Source organism: Muntiacus reevesi, chromosome 17, assembly GCF_963930625.1.
Source record: "Muntiacus reevesi chromosome 17, mMunRee1.1, whole genome shotgun sequence".
NCBI classification, from domain to species: domain Eukaryota; kingdom Metazoa; phylum Chordata; class Mammalia; order Artiodactyla; family Cervidae; genus Muntiacus; species Muntiacus reevesi.
The window spans coordinates 58447049-58472153 of NC_089265.1; the positions used below are offsets into that span (position 1 = coordinate 58447049).

The window sequence follows — 25105 nt, forward strand, 5'->3', positions numbered from 1 at the left end:
AGGCTCATCCATAGTCTAGTCATTTATTGTTAAATATAAGTGATTTTCACTATTGCAAGCAATTCTACAATGAACATATATGTAGAATAATCCTTGCCTGTATTCACAACTAGTTATTTAGAATAGATTAGTAGAAATAGACTCTCTGGGTAAGAGGGTATAGACAGTAATGCTTTATTAATTTGTACTCTAAACAATGATACCAGATAGAGTTTTCTAGAAGCACATGGGAATGATAGTTTACTTGTGCACTCACCAACACTGGGCATCAGTTTTTTATTTGGTGTTCTAAAAGGTAAAAAGAAAATGTACCTATGCTTTAATTTCTATTTCTTTGATTCTGATTCTTAAGGAGGTTATGTTTTTCATATGTTTATTAGCCCATTTAGGGATCTTTTATAACTTACATATTTTGGCATTTGTTGGTTTTTCTTTCTAATTTGTAAAAGTGATTTATAAATTACAATGTTGACCTTTACATCCTGTAATATGTTGGCAGTGTTTCCTCAGTTTATTTCTTTAATTTTACTTATTTATTTATTAAGGCTGTGCTGGGTCTTCATTGCTGTGCAGGCTTTTTTCTAGTTTGAAGAGTGGAGCTCCTCTAGTTGCAGTGCACAGGCTTCTCGTTGCAGTGGCTTCTCATTGAGGAGCACAGGCTCTGGGGCACTCAGGCTTCAGTAGCTGTGGCCTGGGAGTTCAGTAATCATGGCACGTGGGCTCAGTTGCAGCTCCCGGACTCTGGGACGCAGGCTCAGTAGTTGTGGCACACGAACTTACTTACTCCACAGCGTGTGGGATCTTCCCAGATCAGGGCTCAAACCTGTGTCTTCTGCGTTGGCAGGCAAACTCTTTACTACTGAGAGCCGTCAGGAAGGCCCCTCCCTTGTTTATTTAGTTATGATATTTTGAGTATACAAAAATTTTTAAATTTTCTAGTTACATCTATTAATCTCTTCCTTTATGGCTTTTGCCTTTAGGTGTTATGCTTAGAAAAGCATTTCTACCCCCAATTTATGTAGTATGTCTTCTGTTTACTTTTAGAATTTTGATGGGTTTTTTTTTTTTTGCATTTAAACCTTCTAATTCACCTAGAATTTATTTTGCTGTATAGTGTAAGACATGACTCAGTGGGTAAAGAATCCATCTGCAATGCAGAAGACGCCAATTCGATCCCTGGGTTGAGAAGATCCCCTGGAGGAGGAAATGGCAACCTACTCCAATACTCTTGCCTGAAAAATCCCATGGGCAGAGGAGCCTAGGGGGCTACCGTCCATGGGGTTACAAAGAACCAGACACTACTGAGCGACTGAGCATGCACATTGAAATTGTGTGAGAGTGGGAATCTCCTGTTATGATGTCCTAATATCAATTATGACATAATACTTTCTTTTCCTGATAGTTTGAAATGCTGTGTCTGCCAATACTAAATTGTTATAAGTATATGATTCCATTTCTGGGCTTTCCGTTCAGAATCATTGACTATACATATCTCTTCTTTCACAGTGCCAAACTACTCAGGTTATTATAAGTTTATAATAAGTGTTCGTACCCTTTACTTCCTTTGCTCCTTTCTGTACCTCCTAATCTGGTTTGTTGCTTTTGTCATGTGCTTTTATGACACCTGCTGCCCCTGTTACAGCACTTGGTAGACTTTGTTTTTTTATATATATTCAGTCAGTACATTAATTATCTATTATGTAACAGATGACCACAAATTTAGCAGTTTACAGCACATGCTTATTATCCCATAGCTTCTATGGATTAGGAATCTAAGAACCACTCAGCTGAGTTTCCTGTTTCAGAGTTTCTCACTGTCAGCTGCAACTGCAATCACACTGTCAGCTGTGGCTGGGGTCAGCTGAGACGAATCCCCTCCCAGGCTCACTTACATGGTTGTTGGTACAATCTATTCCTTTTGAGTTGCCTTAGTTTCATCTGGCTGGCCAAAGACCAACTTCAATTTCATGCCATGTAGGCCTCCCTAAGGTGGCCCTTTGCCTCATCAGAGCCAGCAAAGAGAGATTATGCTAGCAAAGTGGAAGTTAGAATCTTCTGTAATCTAATTATGTATATTCCCCTCACCCTTGAAGTATCCCATTGATTAGAAGCAAGTTCCTCAAAGGGAGGGGGCTACACAGGCTTGGCACCGGAGGCAGGGGCACTGGGGCCGTGTCCTGGCTGCTGGCCACGGTCAGTTTTCTCAGCGGCATGTGCAGTCCATGAGACTAACGCTGTCTTTCTCTTGTGTGCCGTTGATCATTACGCTCTGACAGTGCCTGGCACGCAATAGTAGGTCCTTAAATACTAGTGGGATAATAGTGTGTCTTTAATAAATGGCGTATGTTTAAACGTGGCTTTTTTTAGGAGGGGATGGCCTAAATATTTGTCTTTTAAGAAACAAAGTAACAAGTCTTTTATACTGACTGTTACAAAACTGGTTGGACCTGTGTTATCTCCTTATGTTTGTTTTTCATGTGCCCCTGTGGTTTTCCTTGACTGTTTTTTTTTTCTTTTGCTGTGTTGACTGTTTTCTTTTCTGTGCCTTAGACCCCAAGGCTTGAACCAGAACAGCCCCTACGGTATCTTTGCTGTGCTTTCTGTCATTCTTTACTCGTGACCCCCTGCTTCCTGCTCAGGTCCTCACAGCTGACTCAGAGCAGGCAGAGGTTCCAGTTTACACTTCTTAGGGTTCTGAAGCAAGGGAAAGGATTGCTGTCTCCCTGCCAGTTCTGCATAAGTAGGAATTGGATATGTTTTTGGCATCTTCTGTATTATCCAGATGCATTAGTACACGAATGTGATGCTCTTATAATTGCAGAGCATCGTATACTAAATAAACGTTAGCTTGTAGCCTACAATCGTATCATTTCTTTTAGAATTTAGCAGATGTGCTTCATTTCTTTTTTTCCTCCCGGTTATGTTGCCCTCTGAGATTCCAAAACTCCCCACAGACCCGCCTTGTGGAAACCTCTCCTCTTTCATGACTCTCTCCCCGGGGCGGGTCTCCATCCCTAAATCTTTTGTTTCTGCTTTTGTCTTTTATATTTTGTCCTACCTACTTTCAAAGAGATTGGGCTGCCTTTTTGGGTGCCTGGTGTCCTCTGCCAGTGTTCAGAAGTTGCTTAATGGAAGTTGCTCAACATTCAAATGATCTTTTGATGAATTTGTGGGGGAGAAAGCCGTCTCCCCGTCCTGTTCCTCCACCATCTTGGGACCTCCTCCGATGTGCTTCATTTCAGAGAATTGATCTAATTTTTAGAGTATTCCATACTGTTGAAAAATTGTGAAATAGGTATACTGTGTCACAATCACCTCTAGTCCCATACCCACTGCTGGGAAGTCTTTGATTCATTCAGTCATCCTTCTTAGATGCATTCCGTCCTCCTTGCATGTACCAAGCACTGCCTTAGGCACTAGAAACACAAATAATTAGTGCTCTAGGCACTGGAAACACAAGTAATAGACATCTGGAGTCTAGTGAGACAGGCAGACACGAACACAAATTATTTCTGTTTGTGGGTGGGGGTGGTATTTCCTCGTCCTTATGTTTAGAAAATTTTTCTATGTATTTCCAGTACAGTTCACACAAAAATTATTTTAGTGAGGGTATGAGGTGGGACATCTACCTTTCTTTCCTAAGTCGTTAATTGACCATCCCCTCTCTGGTTTGAAATGCCACTTTTACCTTGGGTTGAGATATTAATATAATGTAAATTGAGTACTTATAAGCTCTCTACTATTTTACTTATCTGTCCAACTATTTATAAGCTCTCTACTATCTTACTTATCTTGTCCAACTATGTTGTACCTGTATAACACATTTCAGTATCTGGTAATGCAAGTCTTCCATTTTTTAGTTACATTCAAAAATATTCTTTATGTTCAACTGTTTATTCTTTGCATAGTTTTCTTTATTTTGTATTGCTAGTTTCTTAATGCGCTTGTGTGCTCTGTTGTGTCTGACTCTGCAACCCCATGAACTGTAGCCCACCAGGCTCCTCTGTCTATGCAATTTTCCAGGCAAGAATATAGCAGAAGGTTGCTATTTCCTTCTCCAGGTTATCTTCCGGACCCAGGGATTGAACCCGTGTCTCCTGCGTCTCCTGCATTGCAGGTGGATTCTTTACCCACTGAGCCATTGGGGAAATGTGACTTCCAAGTTCTTTTAAATTACTAGTTTAAATTCAGCCTTTAATATACTTTCCTTCAGTGAATATGAAAGCTGTTACAAGGTATCATTTTAATTTCCCCCTTTTGAAATACTTTAGTGACTTATTTTGCTGCTCAATGCCACAGAGACTTTAAATGAAAAGTATAGTGTTTGAAGCTTGGTACTGACTTTGCCATTTGAATTCTAATTTACCTTTGTTTTATACCTTAGGTTTAGCCCAAAGGCATCCCTTCCTCCACCTTTTCAGATGCATCTCTCAAGAACCTGTACTAAGGAAATGAGTGGTATGTTTTCTAAAAATTATCTGTGTGATACATTGTGACTTCTTGAGCCTCAGAACCCTAAGAAGAATATCTAGTGGTGGCTTTTGACATTTGTTCTCACCTTCTCCCACTTGTAATATATCTCTCCTCCTCTCTTTTCTGATTTAAGTTATGAATTGTAGTGATCTAAAGACAAAGTAATACCTCCAACGGTATCATTATTGTTCTGACTTGAGACTTTCCTCACACCAGACCTGTTCTGTCACTTCTGCTTGTTACCTACAGAGATCCTGTGTCCCTTGTCACTTTCACTCATTAGAGAGTAAGATTTAAAGCACATAAATAGGGAACTTCGACTCAAAAAATAGTTTCAGATACTCATAAAATACTTTCACATACCTAAAACTATGTGAAAACTGGGCTCCTAAACTGTGTGCAATGACCGTAAGCACCTAAATATGAATATAAATATATACAATCCAAAAGGACAATAGAAGACATAATAAAGTTGAAGAATCTGAAGATCGGAAGTGCACACACTTGTCTTTTCCAACCAAAGTGTAAATCCCTTGCTCTTAGACTCACCGGAGGAATACATGGTTTTCAGAATTTGTACTTATACTGCATGAAATTTATGTGGTTTTAAATGATTTGCTGCTTTACATGTGGTTCTTACTGAGTTGAAATTATGGAAATTTTTTTCCATAGGACTATATGTCCAGTATTTCTCATGAAAATTGATGGAACAGTTTGATTTTTGTCTTTATCAATTATATTTACATATGCATTTTCTGAAAAATGACCACTTAGTAAAGCCACATACCCTATAGAGGTTGTAAATCCTTTAAATTAGAATAAGCTTTTTCTGCAGAACCAAGAGGAGTTGTTTCAGGAGGATTACGATTCACCCAGGGGCTGGGTGAATAACCTCTTATACATAACATCTTCTAATTGCTGGCAGCCTTGATTAGTTCCTTGATTTGTTGAACAAAAGGCACAGAAGCTTAAATAACTCCAGTAGCCCCACAGAGCAGGTGCATTTGCAGGCTCCAACTGCATGCCGACTGCTGACTCTCTCTTTAAGGGAAGGACTGGCCAATTCCAAGAAACTCATCTTTTCCTTCTTCCTAGTTCTTTTATATACCATTATTTGGGAAGAACTTTATAAGTTAACTGTGCATTTAACAGGAAGCAGATGTGGATATCTTGGACCCTCTACTGGCTGAGCCAAGCTGTCTCAGCGAAAGGCAGTTCTCATGCCCTCTGGTGGGTAAGGCAGAGTCAGCATCCAGCCGTCCCCAAGGGACAGCTCTCCTTTTGGTTTCCTAGCATCCTCGGAGGCCAGCAACCACAAACCAGCCCAAGTGTCTCTACAAGCCAGTTATTAAAATAAGATAAAGTAAAAATTGTTGAATCCCAGCAGAAATACTGTGTGATTAAAATATGAACACATTTTGTTTACAGATGGTAATTTTTCATATACTCTGGTCTGTATCCCAGTAAAGTTTTTTAAAGGTTTGGAATGAATTTCGTAGTTCTTCCAGAAATGTCAGCTATTGTGGACACTTAAATTAAGATATTAACTCAGGTATTCTAAATTTTAAATAAAAAATAAATGTAAGAGAGCTAGCCAAAGCTCTGTAATATTCACTTATGAAAAATGAATGACTTGTTTTGGGGAAATAAAAGCAAATCATTAATAGTTATCTGTGGGTACCAGATCTTTTATTTATGTTCATAAACTGAGGCTAGGTTGTTTATTACATGTACATCAATTTTTGAACTTTTGCTTAGTGCTGAATTGTTTTTTCTTATTAATAAAGGGCAAATTGATCATGTCTTAAAACCTGGACAGTTGTTTATTTTTTATAAAGTGTTTCTTTGATCTTACTATTAAGGCATTATCCTTACACTTTGTAAAGTACAACTTTAAATTTAGCATTACATATATACTATTATTGTCTAAAATTTAACCTTTCTTGGTTGGAATTAGAAAATAATTGGTTAAATAATTTCATTATTCTTTATGAAGCAAACATCATCCTGATGTTTAAATTAAACTGTGACATATCTTTGCAAAATAAAGGGGCTGAGTTCCCTCTTTGAGTGGCCGTTGACCATCCTGATTATTTCAGGATTAAAACTTAGAATGAAGTTATTATGGTCTTGCTCTCCTAATCCTGTTCCCTTTGAAGTTCCTTAACCCCCACAAGCCTGAAGTACAACAAAGCCTAAAGACACAAATACTAGATAATAGGGATAATCTGAAATGTTAAGCATTCTGGTTAATTCTATCATTTTTTTAATTTAAAGATAATTTAAATCAGGCTGTTGAAAAACCAAATGTCACGCCTCCTGCCTCTTACACTTATAAAATGGATGAGGTTCAAAACCGCATAAAGGAAATGCTAAACAAGCATAGCAATGGCATTTGGATATCTAAGCTTCCACATTTTTACAAAGAATTATATAAAGAAGAACTAAATCAAGGAATTTTACAACAGTTTGAACACTGGCCTCATATTTGCACGGTACGTTTCTTCTTATTCTTCCCTCTTGATGCCTCCTCCCCGCCTCACTTTCAGGTTTTGAGTTATTAGTCGTATCATCTTTTATTTAGGGAGCATGAAGCACTTTACATAATACTGCTTCATTAATCTTTTATCACTAAGTTTAACACATATAAGTTCTTATTTATAGGAGAAATACGTCTTGGTTGAGAGCTGTGTGTGTAATTGCTGTGTATTTAATATGTGATCATATATATATACATACACACCATTTAGTATTGAACTGTTACCAGTAGATACTGATGACTTTATCGATTTAATAATTTGAACTTAACTGGTAATAGAACATTTTTTGTTGGCCTCAAATTTTATATGCTTGTTCCTGAGTTTTTTTTTTTTTTTTTTCCCTGAGTATTTTTAAAGACATTCAGCTGAACAGATTTTGGTTATTTTGGCTAATTATTTATAGAATACCTTTAAAAAATTAATACAGAATTCAGATTTTAAATTTTTAAAAACTCCTTTGAAGGAAAAAATTGAAAGGTGAGCTAACATCAATTTTCATGCCTGTTCCTACTTGAGAGTCTATTATAATAAAATGATGGATCAGAGTAGTTTATCAGAAATCTTAGTTCAGCCAGAGATAGAGAAAACTAGCTTCCTATAACTAATCTTTAGATATTTCTCTTTTTTAATATAATTATTTATTTTTGGCCGCACTGGGCCTTGGTTGCTGCTCGCAGGCGTTTCTCTAGTCGTGGCGACTGGGTCTGCTCTCTAGTTGCAGCCCACAGGCTTCTCATCGCTGTGGCTTCTCTTGTCGGGAACAGGGGCTCTAGGCGCCTGGGCTCAGTAGCTGCGGCACGCGGGCTTACCCCACAGCTTGTGGAGTCTTCCCAGGGCGGGGATCAAACCCGTGTCCCCTGTATTGGCAGGCGAGTTCCCAAACACTGGATCAGCAGGGAAGTCCCTCACGGTTTCTTAGTGCTGTTTACATAGACTATATTCAGCAGAATAGCTTCTAAGTAGTAGCATTAGCTTTACTTGGTGCTTCTGAGCTTATAGAATTAGATATGCATGACAATTATTATTTGACACAGGGCTTTCATTTCTTTACTTTAATATATACTTTGGTCCCCAACGCTGGGCGCAGTGTGGGCCACTCCCTTTTATAGGCACCTGACCTAGAGACGGCATGTGTTTTTATAACCACTGCTTCCTCCAGGGCACTGACACCTGCCCCAGTCCCGTGGGCTTTCCAGACAAGGGTTACATGTCCGTCCATCCATCCATCCATCTTGTCCGTTCTTACATCATTCACTCCACACCTGCAGGTACCAGGCAGTGCCTTAGGTACTGAGACCACCTTAGGGCAATGTAACATGCTGATGAATGCACAGTGTGAAGTGAGAAAACAAGAAATGCCAAACTCTGGAAGTATGGCTCTTTCCCTCCCTATAAAGTCAAGAATGATCATAAGAATGTTTTCCCTGATTTATGTTGAATATGGGGTTTGTTCTTGTGGTAGGAATTTCTAAGGTCGCTGTTTGATTTATTCCATTTGTATTCTTTTCTGGGAAGGATATTCTTACTGGGTGCAGGCTGAGCAGCATTGAGGAACCTCTCAGATTTCCATAATCTTGAGGAGGTTTTTGAGGTTTCACCAGGCCACTCAATCTGAAGGTCTAGGGCCTGGAGCTTCTTTTTGAAGTGCATATAGTTCTTTTATTTTTTAAATCCATAGATATTCATGAACTTATGTTTTCAATGAACTTTAAGTCCTCTTATTATGAAGATACACGTATAACTCACTATTAAGTTTCCAAAAAGAAGGATCTTCGGAGTAAAAGAATTTTAAATTAACTTCACAGATTCTTCCTAATGTAGTATATTTCTGGTTGATGGTTCCCAGGTGGCTCAGACAGCAGAGAGTCTGCCTGCAATGCAGGGACCCAGGGTTTGATCCCTGGGTTGGGAAGATCCTCTGGAGAAGGGAATGGCAACCCACTCCCGTGTTCTTGCCTGGGAAATCCCATGGACAGAGGAGCCTGGTGGGCTCCAGTCCATGGGGGTTGTGAGGAGTCGTACACTTTTGAGCGACTAACACTTTCTTCACTTTTCTGATTAGTTTGCTTTAAACTGCATGATAATAACTAGTACTTGTGTAGCTAAATTTATGGGTTTGGGAGAGAAATTCTCATCCTTACTACTTTACATGTCTCCAGACCCTCAAAATTTCTTTTGCCAGGATTTCGGGTGACAGAATACCTGTTTCTTTGATGTTGAAGCTTTACCTAAAATGGGTGGTTTCCTACTAAATTTCAAGTGCTAAAATAATTTTTAATTTTTCGGTTGCTCAAATGCATCTTTGTTGCATGATTATTTCTGTCTAGGCAATGAGGGTATAATGTGAAGCAGAAATAAAATGTTATCTTTCTTATCTCCATGCTGTTTCTCTCAATTTTAATAGGACTGTTTCGATGTAATCACTATCAGTTGTCAGGTGTGAGAAATTGATTAATGAAGCATTGTGTCTGGGATGACAAAAACTGCCAGTTTTAATGAGATCTATCAGTATTTTTCAAAATGGTCTTTTTAGTAGCCTGATTTTTTAAACAGACTGGTGGTAAACAGTTTCAAAATGTTACACCATGGTCAATTTTAGACAGTTTTAAATAGCTATACCATGATTATTTTCCCTTTCTTCTGACTTCTTGCTTTTCACCTTGCTGGAAAGCAAGGACACTGATAGAATTCCCAAGGCTGATTCTACTGCAGATAGGTCAGACAGGTTAGAACACACAGCACTGCGAAAATTTAGGGTGAGAACGGCTTAGTGATATGTATCTCCATATGGCTTGTTGTCTAACTGAAGAAGAATCTGAGTGCACTGCATTTCTTTCTTTTTTTAAAAGTGCTTTCTCTCCCAGTCATGTAAAATATCCCATATAAAAGTACTGAAAAATAACATTGTAAAAGAAATAAAAATCACCCATCATCCTAGCACCCAGAGATAATCACTTTCAGGAGTTCCATTTGAATGTAAAATGGGTCGCATCAGCTCAAGGGACCAAATAACAGCTCTGAAATTTTACCTTGACAGAGGTTTCATCAGCTCTATGCTACAAGTCACTTTACAAGTTTTTTAGATGGCATCTTGATGCAGGCAGAAGTATGCTTTGAATCTGTTGTTTTTAACCTTTCGATCTCTCTAGCAGCAAAATGTGTACTGAGAGTTTTCAAGGCTAAAGGGAATATAAAACCATGTTAACAATGATGACCCAGTTCCATAGTGTTCCTAAAGAACTTGTGCAGAAGCTGTCTTGGAAAGCCTCAGAGCCCAAGATGGCAGACTGTTGACCAAGCATCTAAGAATCGCTGTTGGATCCTAGGAGAAAGATAGCAACACCTCCTAGCTGTTCTGAAAGGGTGGCCTTATTAATAATGTTTTCTTTAACTGATATTTGGCTGTTATTATATTTATAAAATGCTTCTGTGAGCCACTCACTGACCTGGGTGCTAAGAATAACAGTAAACAAGACAGACCTGAGTTTTGCCCTTCTGGAACTTAAGGAACTTTTCCCTGCCCAACAGGGAAAATAAGCATTGAGCAAATAAGGGTAAGCCTGCAGTGGTTATGAAGGAGAAATGTAGGGTGTTAAGGAAACATGTAAACAGGAGGGTGTGGCATCATCAGCCAAGTCAAGAAAAACTTCCCAGAGGAGGTAGCCGTTACACAGAAATTTCAAATCTTGTGACAGTGATTGTGAAATACCAGAGGTTTTCTTGAAATCCTCCACTTTCTGAAACATGGGTGGCGAGAGAAACCTCTCCGTTCCCGCATGGCATGGAGTATGTCTTCAGTGCCTTGGCTGAAGCTGGGGGGTGGATGGGGGCTGCTTCAGAGCCAGACAGGAACAGATGCACCTAGCTGAGAGGACTCTGCTGGCACCTCAGAGGCCTAGCAGAGGAGCACTGGGGGGTAGCTTCAAGATAGTGGGAGACATTCTGAGTTCAGCTAGAAGCACATCAAGCCTTAATCACAGAACATAACATCAGTGAATAATAGCATAAAATGATATAAATGAGAAAAGTACCTAATGCTGCTAAGTATTCATGCTTTTACAAAAGGGTTTTACTGTTAGTCTGTATTTTATATGTCATTTTTTTGTTTGTTTGTTAGAAATCACAGAGCTTTAAGTCATTTAGTCCTTCTAATACCTCAGACTTAAAAATTCCTGAAGTTCTGGATTGCAATTTCTGTAATATCAAAGGTGGCAACAGCAGTTATGCCACTTACATACTTTTGTATGTTCAGGAATTTGCCTTAACTTTATTTTTTTTTGCCTTAACTTTAATTATGGTAATTGCACAAGATAAAGCACCTGTCAGCCCATGCAAAATGAATTGCCTCTTTTTTTAAAGCCTGGATATGTCTGTGTAAAAAACACCTTGAATTCTAAGGAAGTGAACATAAATGAAACAACAGTGATGTATCCTCAGCCTTAACAGTATTGATACAATCTATACGGCCATTCCAGCAGAAGCAGCTGCTGCCGCTGCTGGGGCTAAGTCACTTCAGTTGTGACCGACTCTGTGCGACCCCATAGACGGCAGCCCACCAGGCTCCCCCGTCCCTGGGATTCTCCAGGCAAGAGCACTGGAGGGGGCTGCCATTTCCTTCTCCAGTGCATGGAAGTGAAAAGTGAAAGTGAAGTCGCTCAGTCGTGCCCGACTCTTATCGACCCCATGGACTGCAGCCCTCCGGGCTCCTCTGCCCGTGGAATCCTCCAGGCGAGAGCACTGGAGTGGGTGCCGTTGCCCTCTCCAAGCAGAAGCAGCACTGAGGAGTAAAGCTGGGACTTGAAAGACGGCCATAAGAGCAAATTGAAATCCAGTATCTTTTCTGACTTTTCATCAGTAAAAAGAAACACACAATGAACACACTGGAAGTTTTAAAATTTAAATCCAGTGACTATCTGAGTAGGAGAAAGATAAAATTGCACTGCAATGAAATCAGAAAAGGACACTTGGGGAGTAATGTGATGTTGCTGTTGCAGAACTTGAAACAGAAAACTACCCATAGGCCCAACAGTACAGTAGAGTTTGGTCTTTGGAGTTTGGTTTTTGCCTTGACCATCTCTTAGTGGTATTACTTTCAGCATACAGATCAGGGCCTCACTCTAAAACATGACTGTTCTTCCCATCTTTAGGGTTGTTAGAATTAAGTGATACAAACGTTATTATAAAAGAGCAGCTGCCAGTACAGTATAGAAACATAGCAGGTATATAGGAAAAGACAACTGTTCTTTTTCCAGGGGCAGCCCAGCTTAAATGAAAGCAGGTTAAAACCCACTGGTAAAGCAGAGGCATTACCAGCAAATGCTACAAAGGAGCTTCTGTCAATGAAAACAGAGGTAACGCTAAAAAGGACAGAAAAATTGAAAAATAAGGAGCAGTGGATAAAGAAAATGATACTCTTAGATGAAGTGAATCTCTGCTTTCCTAAAGGGGCAGATCCTGCTCCCCCTAGAGGTAATGAGAAGCGTATCTAGTACCTGCTTGGCTTAGAATACACAGTGAAAGCCAGAGCTGCCACCCAAGATCATGTCCCAAAGATCTGCACACATTTAACCAGATGTTTTCCTGCGGAGACCTGTGAACAAGTGCTGAACCTCAGGCCATGCTAAAGGAAAACGGCTTGAAATTGATCCAAATACAAATGATTGTAGTCAGCATCAGTGCAAAGTCCTTAGTAGAAAAGGGGTAAGGGTGAAAGAGTATTGACCTTGAAATATATAATGTCTATAAAACTACTCACCCAAGGTGGTGGAAAAAGAGTTTCTCTGGCTAGATGGTTTGTGAACACATCCGGTACCATCTGCAAGGAACTTTCTCCTTTCCCTCTGATTAATTCTTTGTGGAATATACCACAGACACCTGTACTTTCTTAAACAGAAGTGACTAAAAATTATAATTTTCTGAACTATCCTGGGCATAGCAGGAGCCTCTACAGGGGAGGGTGGCAGATGTACGTGGTCTGGAAAGGTAAGTTGGGTATTAACTCACCTCCATGTAGTATACTGTGTGAAGTATAAGCCTCACCCACTGCCCTTATAGGCTTCAGATCTTAACCTATCAGTTTTTTCTTCACTGGGGACCATTTCCTCATCTCTTTCTCAATTGTCCAACTCTTCCAGAACTTCTTGGCTTTAACACAAAAAGCCTGAGCTCTGTAGGAGATCATCAACCAGTCTTTCTTTCTGTGAACTGGCTAATCATAGGGTTCAGGCTTCTGGTCAAGGACTCTTTGATGTTTTAGTTGTTGCTAGGTACCCAGGGGTCTTTACGCCTTGCTGAAATTGACTTTATTAATTGGGTTGCTTTTGAATTACAAGCCATTGCTAATACTTGGGATGCTGGGTGGCAGGTCTCCAGGTGAATGTGATTTATCATCAGTTGAGTTCAGTCGCTCAGTCATGTCTGACTCTCTGCAACCCCATGGAATGCCTCACGCCAGGCTTCCTTGTCCATCACCAACTCCTGGAGCTTGCTCAAACTCATATCCATTGAGTCGGTGATGCCATCCAACCATCTCATCCTCTGTCATCCCCTTCTCCTCCCGCCTTCAACCCTTCCCAGCATCAGGGTCTTTTCCAGTGAGTCAGTTCTTCACATCAGGGGCCAAAGTATTGGAGTTTCAGCTTTAGCATCAGTCATTCCAATGAACACCCAGGACTGATCTCCTTTAGGATGGACTGGTTGGATCTCCTTGCTGTCCAAGGGACTCTCAAGAGTCTTCTCCAATACCACAGTTCAAAAGCATCAATTCTTCTGCACTCAGCTTTTTATAGTAAATAAAAAGTAATAAAAAAAAAATTAAAAGTAATGTCTCTGCTTTTTAGTATGCTGTCTAGGTTGGTCATAGCTTTTCTTCCAAGGAGCAAGTAAGTGCCTTTTGACTTCGTGGCTTCAGTCACCATCTGCAGTGATTTTGGAGGCCCCCCCTCCAAAACAAAAGTGTGTCACTGTTTCCATTTTTTCTCCATCTGTTTGCCATGAAGTGATGGGGACTGGATGCCATGATCTTAGTTTTCTGAATGTTGAGTTTTAAGCCGGCTTTTTCACTCTCCTCTTTCACTTTCATCAAGAGGCTCTTTAGTTTTTCTTCACTTTCTGCCATAAGGGTGGTGTCATCTGCATATCTGAGGTTATTGATATTTCTCCCAGCAATCTTGATTGCAGCTTGTGCTTCATCTACCCTGGCATTTCACATGATGTTCTCTGCATATAATAAGCAGGGTGACAATATACAGCCATGATGTACTCCTTTCCCGACTTGGAAACAGTCTGTTGTTCCATGTCCAGTTCTAACTGTTGCTTCCTGACCTGCATACAGATTTCTCAGGAGGCAGATAAGGTGGTCTGGTATTCCTGTCTCTTGAAGAAAGTTCCACAGTTTGTTGTGATCCACACAGTCAAAGGCTTTGGCAGATTCAGTAAAGCAGAAGTAGATGTTTTTCTGGAACTCTCTTGCTTTTTCTGTGATCCAGAGGATGTTGGCAATTTGATCTCTGGTTCCTCTGCCTTTTCTAAAACCAGCTTGAACATCTGGAAGTTCTCGGTTCATGCACTGTTGAAGCCTGGCTTGGAGATTTTTGAGCATTACTTTGCTGGCGTGTGAGCTGAGTGCAATTGTATGGTAGTTTGAACATTCTTTGGCATTGCCTTTCTTTGGGATTGGAATGAAAACTGACCTTTTCCAGTCCTGTGGGCACTGTTGAGTTTTCCAAATTTGCTGGCATATTGAGTGCAGCACTTTAACAGCATCATCTTTTAGGATTTGAAATAGCTCCTTTTTCCTATTTATTGGATAGTGATTTATCATACTGTCTCAGGTTTGTATTGAGTGGTGCCCATATAAAGTGAAATTTAGGACATAATTTAAAAGCTTCAACACAAAGAAACCACTACCCAATGGAAACAAAGCTGTGGCTGAATAAGACCCGTACAACTGCTTTGAAAACTTTGATGTAATTGAACAGTACCAATTCCATTATAGAATCCCAAGGAAAATTCTAATTCCATTAGAAACAGTAAGTTTACCTTAGCAACCCATGCTGCAGAGTTAGACTCAAAGGAGTTTGGCTTCAAGAACTTTACAGCACAGGTAAATTAGGAAGAAGTGAAGCCTTCTTAGTATTAGGAGATAATTTCTAGGCATATAGGATGAAAGCTTTTATTTTTTGAATGTGCAGAGCTCCTGAAGAAGTTGATGCTTTAAATCCTTGGGTCTCACATCTCCAAACCTAATCTGTCAACTCCAAACGTACAGAAACTCAGAGGGATGTGAGAGAAGTATCTCATTCAAGTTGTGATTCCAAATGAGGCAGAAATGAAGCTAAATACAATGAACTTGTGGAAATAGTATGTTTAAGACATGTTAGATTCTAGAATATTCTGATGATCACCAGAGGAGATCATGCCAGTTCCCAGTCACAGGACTGGTGATATTTGGGGTGGATATCCAAAACCAAAGAAAGAATGTAGAGCCCAGAACAAAGAAAATGTAGAGGAAAACGGCAGGATTATGATCCCGAGTCCCCTATAGAACAGGAGGCATTTTGAGTCCCTCCTCAGGTATGTGCCTGAATCAACTAGACTAAAGGAACTAGAAGTTGTAAAGCAGCCTCTTGAGAGATCCAGTGGGAATGTTCAGCAGCAGGTTATCACACTAAGGAAGTAATAGCAGCCATGTTTCAAGTAGCAGTTGACTTACCTTGGTCCTTTGTGAAGGCCAGAAGACAGCTGTTCTGCTTTGGGGGAAGAGCCAGTAGAACAACATGTAAATCTGGTCAGATGCACCCGAGCACAGTGAAGAGTGGACACCATACTGTAACCGCATTCCAGCAATTTCTTGCCTCTGGAGACATTCTCACAGGCTGGGGATAGGTATTGTAATAGGTGTATTTTCTAAGGCAGTTGACCAGCAAATTAAAAAAAGACAAGACACATGCTGTGGAGGACAATGGTGATCACATTGGAATTCCTGAGAAAAAACAAATTTTCACTTCCATGAAAAATTTAAGACTTTTAAGTTAGAAGAATTTTATTTGTCTGAAATTACATATATTTTTAAAAAATATGAGTTCCATGATTTTTTTCCTTTGAGTTGAGTGACCTTTTCAGCCATTCCCCAAAGATTGGCTAATGAAGTATGTGGACTGGGCATGTTTTCCATGTCACTAAATTATCCATGAATATTTGTCTAACCTGTTGAAGGACCTCTGAATCAACTCCAGTTAAGTGTCAGGTTCAGTTCCTAAAGTCAGGCCTATGTTTAACCTTAGTAAATGCTAATTTGAATTTAAAGAGGCCAAATCACTAGCCAACAAAGTGTATTTAGGCATATAACCAACCTTCTAGAGATCAAAAAGAAGTCAGTAAGAACTGGAAAGTGCCTGCAATTCAAGGAACTAGTTGTTTTGGTGATTGGCAGTGGTGGGATAGGGTATCAGCCTTAAACAATGAAAATAAAACTGCTGAGGAAACAAATATACCTTCCAGATTAGATGATTATTTGTCTATTGTTTGTATTTTGGATAAAATCAGGCTTGTTGGTGAAAAATCTCTTTGATGGGCTGACTGGCAAAGCTTAATATAAATGCTCCAGATGGAGCCCTGGAAGCTTCCTACTTAAAGGTGATTTTTAAACATTAGTCTCGAATAAAGGCCAGAAAAATGTGAATTCTCCTCTTGCCCTGAACAAATTCACATCAAGTGGACCAAATATTCATAACTTCTGTTAAGACAGGAAGCCCTAGTTGGAAGAATTCAGTGTATTGGTCATGTTTAGAGGTCATGCTTAGAGCTTTGACAAAGTACATTGTTAGGTAATTGGTTCTGATTACATCTAGAGCACAGATGGGAATGGAAGCTTTGGGGCCAAGAGTGGGGAAGGCTAGTAAACAAACATTGAAGTATCTCATATTCCCAGTTAACTCACTGGAAAGAAAAGGATCATAAAGCTAAAGAACTCTTATCCTCATTTAGATCAGAAGAAGCTACGTCAACAGTTGGTCATGGGGCTAGTGAGAGTTATTTTAGATATGTAAGATGGGCTATATTCCATTGAAATTAGTCTCTGCCATCTAGCGAGAGAGTTCTAGAAAAACATCTACCTCTGCTTTATTGACTACGCCAAAGCCTTTGACTGTGTGGATCACAACAAACTGTGGAAAATTCTGAAAGAGGTGGGAATACCAGACCACCTGACCTGCCTCCTGAGAAATCTGTATGCAGGTCAGGAAGCAACAGTTAGAACTGGACATGGAACAACAGACTGTTTCCAAATTGGGAAGGGAGTACGTCAAGGCTGTATATATCACCCTGCTTATTTAACTTATATGCAGAGTACATCACACTGGACTGGATGAAGCACAAACTGGAATCAAGATTGCTGGGAGAAATATCAATAACCTCAGATATGCAGATGACATCACCCTTATGGCAGAAAGCAAAGAGGAACTAAAGAGCCTCTTGATGAAAGTGAAAGAGGAGAGTGAGAAGGCTGGCTTAAAACTCAGCATTCAAAAAATGAAGATCATGGCATCCAGTCCCATCACTTCATGGCAAATAGATGGGGGAACAGTGGAAACAGTGACAGGCTTTATTTTGAGGGGCTCCAAAATCACTGCAGATGGTTACTGAAGCCATGAAATCAAAAGGTACTTGCTCCTTGGAAGAAAAATTATGACCAACCTAGACAGCTTATTAAAAGCAGAGACATTACTTTGCCAACAAAGGTCCTTCTAGTCAAAGCAATGGTTTTTCCAGTAGTCATGTATGGATGTGAGAGTTGGACTATAAAGAAAGCTGAGCGCAGAAGAATTGATGCTTTTGAACTATCGTGTTGGAGAAGACTCTTGAGAGTCCCTTGGACAGCAAGGAGATCCAGCCAGTCCATCCTAAAGGAGATCAGTCCTGGATATTCATTGGGAGGACTGATGCTGAAGCTGAAACTCCAATACTTTGGCCCCTGATGTGAAGAACTGACTCACTGGAAAAGACCCTGATGCTGGGAAGGATTGAAGGCGGGAGGAGAAGGGGCCAACAGAGGATGAGATGGTTGGATGGCATCACCGACTCAATGGATATGAGTTTGAGTAAACTCTGGGAGTTGGTGATGGACAGGGAGGCCTGGCGTGCTGCGTTCCATGGGGTCGCAAAGAGTCGGACCCAGCTAAGTGGCTGAAATGAACTGATCCACTTTAGAGAAGGTGTTGCAGAGAGTTAAGAAGATGCTGCTCGGTGAAGACTGAAGAAGGGTTTTAAGATGGACCCAGAAGGCTCAAGTGACTTTGGATAATGGAGGATTGCCATGTCTAAATCTAAAATTATAAAAACTAGGATTCTGCATGATAAGTGAATAACTCACATAAAAATAGAATTCTGGTTTATTTTCTGCATTTTCTCAAAAAGTATGTTTTTCAAACTTTCTCTGGATACCTGATCTGTGTTCATGTATCTTAAGTGTCTTAAAGCACAATGAAGATTGGCATTTTAAGATAGCAGATGTTAAAACATGAGCCTCTAGAGAGGTGGGCTAACCATTGAGAGCAAGATGAGGAGTGTCCAGATATTTGTTTCTAGCCTTAACATACCATCTAGAATGTCTCACAGTGTCAGCAGGAGTCCACCAGTGATGACAGGGGATGCCTGCAGATGCCGAACACAGGCTATATTACTTCTGCTTTCATTGATACTTCAAGTTTGTCAGGCATGGACCTTTCCCAAGTCTTAAGCACACGTTGGCAGAAGAATGAGGAGGAAAACCTAACATTTTACATGTATACCAGCATTCTTAAGATCTCCTCTTAGCTGTCATCCAGAATATAGCAAGATTAAAAGCAATCTAATTTAATATTAAATTGACTTGCGTCTTTTTACTTATTAAAGCTCTTCTCTGGTACAAGAGGATACCTTCTTTATGCATACATACAATTGACCCTTGAACAACACGGGAGTTAGGGGCACCAACCTTATGTACAGTTGAAAACCCTTGTATAGCCTTACCGCCCCCCATATCCACACTTGCCACATGTATTAGGCAGTGTTTGCCCCTGAATTTTCACAATCGAGATGCAATTCACACATCATCGAATGCATTTAAATTTATTTCATTTATTTTTGGCTGTGCTAGATCTTCATTGCTACGGATTGTGTAGTACTCTAATGCATATTTAGTGAAAGAAAAATCTGCATGTAAGTGGACCTGTGAAGTTCAAACCTGTGTTATTCAGGGGCAAACTGTATTTATGGTCTCTCTTCCTAAGCATTATACAGAAAATTAGTAAATGAAGTCAGTGTTTTTGCTGACAAGCTACGTGCCCAGCATACTTTAATAGTCTGTTCTTTTGGGAGAAGAGGGTACTTCTCATAAGCTTGCATTATCGCCTTAGTGGTCTGGGTAGCCTCCTAAGGGCTTAAATTTCAGCTAAGGAATAGGTGAATAGGATCTGACAAAACAGAAAATTTTGGGAGGGCTATGCATACTAATTCCTGTCTAATCAGAAGTTGAGAAACTTTTTCTATAGAGGACCAGGTAGTAAGTGTTTTAGGTTTTGCAGGTCGTGAGCGATGTGACCGTCACCCACAGTCTGGCATGACTACTTGACTCTGCCGTTGGAGCGCAAAAGCGGCCACATGCTCTGCATAGAGCTGGCTGGGTGCCAATAAAACTTTGTTGGTGTACACTGAATTTCATTTTCATGTCACAGAGTAATTCTTTTCATTTTTTCCAACCATTTAAAAATGGAGGGACTTCCCTAGCAGCCCGGTGGTTGAGACTGTGCTTCCACTGCAGGGGGTATGGGTTCGATCCCTGGTTGGGGAACTAAGATCCCGCATGCCACACAGTGAGGCCTAAATAAATAAATAAATGAAAGAAACACCTTTAAAAAAGTAGAAAAGTCATTCTTAGGTCACAGACTAGGCAAGAACAGGTGGCTTGCCGCCTTGGGCTGTAGCCTATAGTGTGTGGCCCCTGGTCTAGAAGTAGACAGTCTTAGAACTCAGGGAAATGGTACCAGGCTTGTTTTTCTTCTCCTTCTCTTACATTAGGAGATGCCATCATGCCATGTCTCTCTGGAATGTTGCGAAAAGAAAATTGGATTATATGCAAATGCTGGGCATTTTTAAGTCTTGTTCATTAAAGGGGCAACACGTTTAGTTCTTTCTAGTGTGGTGATTGGAAAAAGCGTTCCTTACCACTGGAGCGACCTTTCTCTACAAAATGAAAAGCTGAGGGTTTTCTCAGGATATTGCAGGAAGAAGAGAGCTAGCGCTTCATTTTTGCCTGCATATTTCCAGCTTTCTTCCCAGTCATTTATTCCTGACAGCCCTGATACCTTTCCATGGTTTCATTCCTCCTCATATTCTGTCAGTTTTCTAAGCTGCTGCTTTGGCTTTGTCAGAGAGAATGAGGTGAGATGTGGTGTACAAGGCAGAAGCGCCTGTGGTTTCCTAGGGTTATTGGAAGTCAGATGCTTCACAGGGAGATCCATATTATTTCATTTCCCTGCCTCTTTCTGAAATGCGGTGCACGATCATGTTCACAAGTAAAGGCAGTGATTGAGAAGAGTAAAATGTACACTTTTGTGTTCTCTTCATTCATTTGAAAAGTTTTTCTCAAAGTTAAAAATGCATTCATGTGTTTTCACATTGTTGATAGCCATTAAAATATCTGTAACTTGCTTTATTTAAAAATTTCAGGTGGAAAAACCTTGCAGTGGTGGTCAGGATTCACTTCTTTATCCACCTAAGAGAAAGCAGCTTTTGAAAAGTGAACTGAATGCTGAAAAAGTGCCTCCACCCCCACTACCTGCTCCAAAACAAATACCACCACTCAAAGGGTGTCCAGCAGTTATGCCAGGAGACTTTAAAGAGAAAGTTGCAGAGCTGTTGGTGAAATACTCAAGTGGGCTTTGGGCCAGTGCACTCCCGAAAACATTTGAGGACATGTACAAAGTGAAATTACCCGAGGATGCCTTAAAAAATCTTGATTTGCTTTCTGACGTATGCACCATAGACTACATTTCTGGAAATCCCCAGAAGGCCATTCTCTATGCTAAACTTCCATCTCCCGCTGACAAAATCCTAAAGGATGCAGAGCAAGCACGTGGCAACTATGATATCAAGTCTATGGTTGAACAAGAATATTTGCAGATAGAAGAAAGCATTGCTGAAAGTACAGACACCTTTATGGAGACTGTGACCATTCCTCCGCTAATCATTCCAACTGAGACGTCACCGTCAGTCTTGGTGGTTGAACTGAGCAATACAAACGAAGTGGTTATCAGGCAAGTTTATTTTCTAATTCTTTAGAATTCTGGTAAAGATCTCTGGGAGAAGAAAATGGCAACCCACTCCAGTATTCTTGCCTGGAGAATTCCATGGACAGAGGAGCCTGGCAGGCTACAGTTTCATGGGGTTGCAAAGAGTCAGACACGACTGAGCAGCTAACACTTTGACTGTCACTACTGTTGCTACTTGGCTTTTCTTCACATGGGTGCTGGTTGAGGAAGAATAATATATTTTTAGTTATAGATAGAGTTATAATGATTCTTAATATTTGTTAAATGTTCAAAATAACTATTTTGGAAGAAAAGATTTCTAACACTTTTAAAAATTGGAATGATGATATGGTCTGAACCTGAAAAAAATCTGTCAGAAGCTTAATAGTAACTATATATTAATATGTCAAAAGCAACCACCCACTATGTAGGAAATACTGTTTAATCTGGAATTATGTAGCATTTATGAAAAGTCAGAATAGCCAATCAGCACCTTCCTAGTGTAATATCAGATTAGCCAGCTGGTTTCTTGAGCCTTTTGTATTGCCTGGGAGAAGGAATTATTGCCTAAGTGGCTAATGATTACTGAAATTATAAACAAGCAGTCCAGCTCCAGGTACTTGATGTGGACTTTTGAAGAAAATGTAGACTCAGTTCAGTTCAGTTGCTCAGTTGTGTCCAACTCTTTGCAACCCCATGGAATGCAGCACGCCAGGGTTCCCTGTCCATCACCAACTCCCAGAGCTTGCTCAAACTCATATGCACTGAGTTGGTGAAAAATATGATCCAACCATCTCATCCTCTGACGTCCCCTTCTCCTCTCACCTTCAATCTTTCCCAGCATCAGGGTCTTTTCCAGTGAGTCAGTTCTTCACATCAGGTGGCCAAAGTATTGGAGCTTCAGCTTCAACATCAGTCCTTCCAATGAATATTCAGGACTGATCTCCTTTAGGATGGACTGGTTGGATCTCCTTGCAGTCCAAGAGACTCTCAAGAGTCCTCTCCAACACCATAGTTCAAAAGCATCAATTCTTCTGCGCTCAGCTTTCTTTATAGTCCAACTCTCACATCTGTACATGACTACTAGAAAAATCATAGCTTTGAATAGATGGCCCTTTGTTGGCAAAGTAACGTCTCTATTTTTTAATAAACTGTCTAGGTTGGTCATAACTTTTCTTCCAAGGAGCCAAGCGTCTTTTGCTTTCATGGCTGCAGTCGCCATCTGCAGTGATTTTGGAGTCCAAGAAAATAAAGTCTGTCACAGTGTCCATTGTTTCTCCATCTATTTGCCATGAAGTGATGGGTCTGGATGCCATGATCTTCGTTTTTTGAATGTTGAGTTTTAAGCCAGCTTTTTCACTCTCTTCTTTCACTTTCATCAGGAGACTCTTTAGTTCCTCTTCACTTTCTGCCATAAGGGTGGTGTCATCTGCATATCTGAGGTTATTAATATTTCTCCCTGCAATCTTGAGTTCAGCTTATGTTCATAGCTCAGTTGGTAAAGAATCTGCCTGCAATGCAGGAAACCCCAGTTCGATCCCTGGGTTGGGAAGATCTGCTGGAGAAGGGAAAGGCTACCCACTCCAGTATTCTGGCCTGGAGAATTCCACAGACAGAATTCCACAGTTGCAAAGAGTCGGACACGACTGAGCGACTTTCACTTTCACTTTTTTATCCAGCCCAGCATTTCACATGATGTGCTCTGCATATAAGTTAAATAAGCAAGGTGACAGCATACAGCTTTGATGTACTCCTTTCCCAGTTTGGAACAGTCCATTGTTCCATGTCTGATTCTAACTGTTGCTTCTTGACCTGCATACAATTTTCTCAGGATGCAGGTGAGGTGGTCTGGTATTCCAGTCTCTTTAAGAATTTTCCACAGTTTGTTGTGATCTCTACAGTCAAAGGCTTTAGCATAGTCAATGAAGCAGAAGTAGATGTTCTTCTGGAACTCTCTTGCTTTTTCTGTGATCCAACGGATGTTGACAATTTGATCTCTGGTTCCCCTACCTTTTCTAGATCCAACTTGAACATCTGAAAGTTCACTGTTCACATACTGTTGAAACCTAACTTGGAGAATTTTGAGCATTACTTTGCTTGTGTTTGAGATGAGTGCAGTTGTGTGGTAGTTTGAATATTCTTTGGCATTGCCTTTCTTTGGGATTGGAATAAAAACTGACCTTTTCCAGTCCTGTGGGCACTGTTGAGTTTTCCAAATTTGCTGGCATATTGAGTGCAGCACTTTCACAGCGTCATCTTTTAGGATTTGAAATAAATAGCTCAGCTGGAATTCCATCACCTCCACTGACTTTGTTTGTAGTGATGCTGCCTAAGGCCCACTTGACTTCACACTCAAGGATGTCTGGCTCTAGGTGAGTGATCACACCATCATGGTTATCTGGGTCATGAAGATCTTTTTTGTATAGTTCTTCTGTGTATTCTTGCCACCTCTTTTTAATATCGTCTGCTGCTTTTAAGTCCATATCATTTCTGTCCTTTATTGTGCCCATCTTTGCTTGAAGTGTTCCCTTGGTATCTCTAATTTTCTTGAAAGATCTCCTGGCTTTACCATTCTATTGTTTTCCTGTATTTATTTGCATTGATCACCTAGGGAGACTTTCTTATCATTCCTTGCTGTTCTTTGGAATTTTGCATTCATATAGATATATCTCTTCTCCTTTGCCTTTTTCTTCTCTTCTTTTCTCTGCTATTTATAAGGCCTTCTCAGGCAACCATTTAGCCTTTTTGCATTTCGTCGTCTTGGGGATGGTTTTGATCACTGCCTCCTGTACAGTATTACGAACCTCAGTCCCTGGCTCTTTCGGCACTATATCTGTTAGATCTAATCCCTTGAGTCTATTTGTCACTTCCACTGTATAATTATAAGAGATCTGATTTAGGTCATATCTGAATGGTATAGTGGTTTTCCCTACTTTCTTCAATTTAAGTCTAAATTTTGCAATAAGGAGTTTGTGATCTGAGCCACAGTCAGCTTCTGGTCTTGTTTTTTCTGACTGTATAGAGCTTCTCAGTCCAGCTGCAGAGAATATAGTCAGTCTGATTTCGGTATTGACCATCTGGTGGTGTCCATGTGCAGAACTGTCTCTTGTGTTGTTGGAAGAAGTTGTGTGCTATGACCATGTGTTCTCTTAGAAAAATGCTGTTAGCCTTTGCCCTCTTCATTTTGTTCTCCAAGGCCAAATTTGCTTGTTACTCCAGGTAACTCTTGACTTCCTACCTTTGCATTCTAGTGCCCTATGATGAAAAAGACATCTTTTTTTCGTGTTAGTTCTAGCAGGTCTTGTAGGTCTTCATAGAACCGTTCAACTTCAACTTCTTCAGCATTACTGGTTGGGGCATAGACTTAGAATACTGTGATATTGAATGGTTTACCTTGGAAATAGACAGAGATCATTCTGTATGCTCCTTGAGCCTTTTGATATCATTGCCTGGGAGAAGGAATTATTGCTTAAGTGGCTAATGATTACTGAAATTATTAAAAAAAAAAAAAAAAAAAGTCCACCTCCAGGCAGTTGTTGCAGACTTTTGGAGAAAATGCAGACTATATAGGAAATGAAAGACAGTAATTTGCCCTTTCTGACTTGGGATAAACAACAGGAACCAGTAGAGCTGGATCTCCAGAAGGAGCAGCCCAAGGTGTGGCTGTGGATAGACAGACTGGGCAAAGGCTGAAGCAGAACAGGTCCAGGCTCCCTCAACCAAAATGTCCCTTGTGGTGTGGGCTCTCCCTCCTCCTTAGGGTCGTAGCTGAGCTGGGAAGACCCAAAGAAAGGCCACAAAGAA

General features: G+C 40.3%; 1 protein-coding gene across 4 annotated transcripts in view; it reads left to right on the plus strand.

The window, feature by feature from the left end:
* TDRD7 (tudor domain containing 7) overlaps positions 1-25105 on the plus strand; it is a 90983-nt gene that overhangs the window by 33003 nt on the left and 32875 nt on the right. For all 4 annotated transcript variants that reach the window (XM_065907740.1, XM_065907741.1, XM_065907743.1 and 1 more), the window contains 3 exons: positions 4385-4458; positions 6751-6968; positions 20721-21307. In XM_065907740.1, the coding sequence (XP_065763812.1) occupies positions 4385-4458; positions 6751-6968; positions 20721-21307 (879 nt within the window). The remainder of the gene's footprint in view (positions 1-4384; positions 4459-6750; positions 6969-20720; positions 21308-25105) is intronic.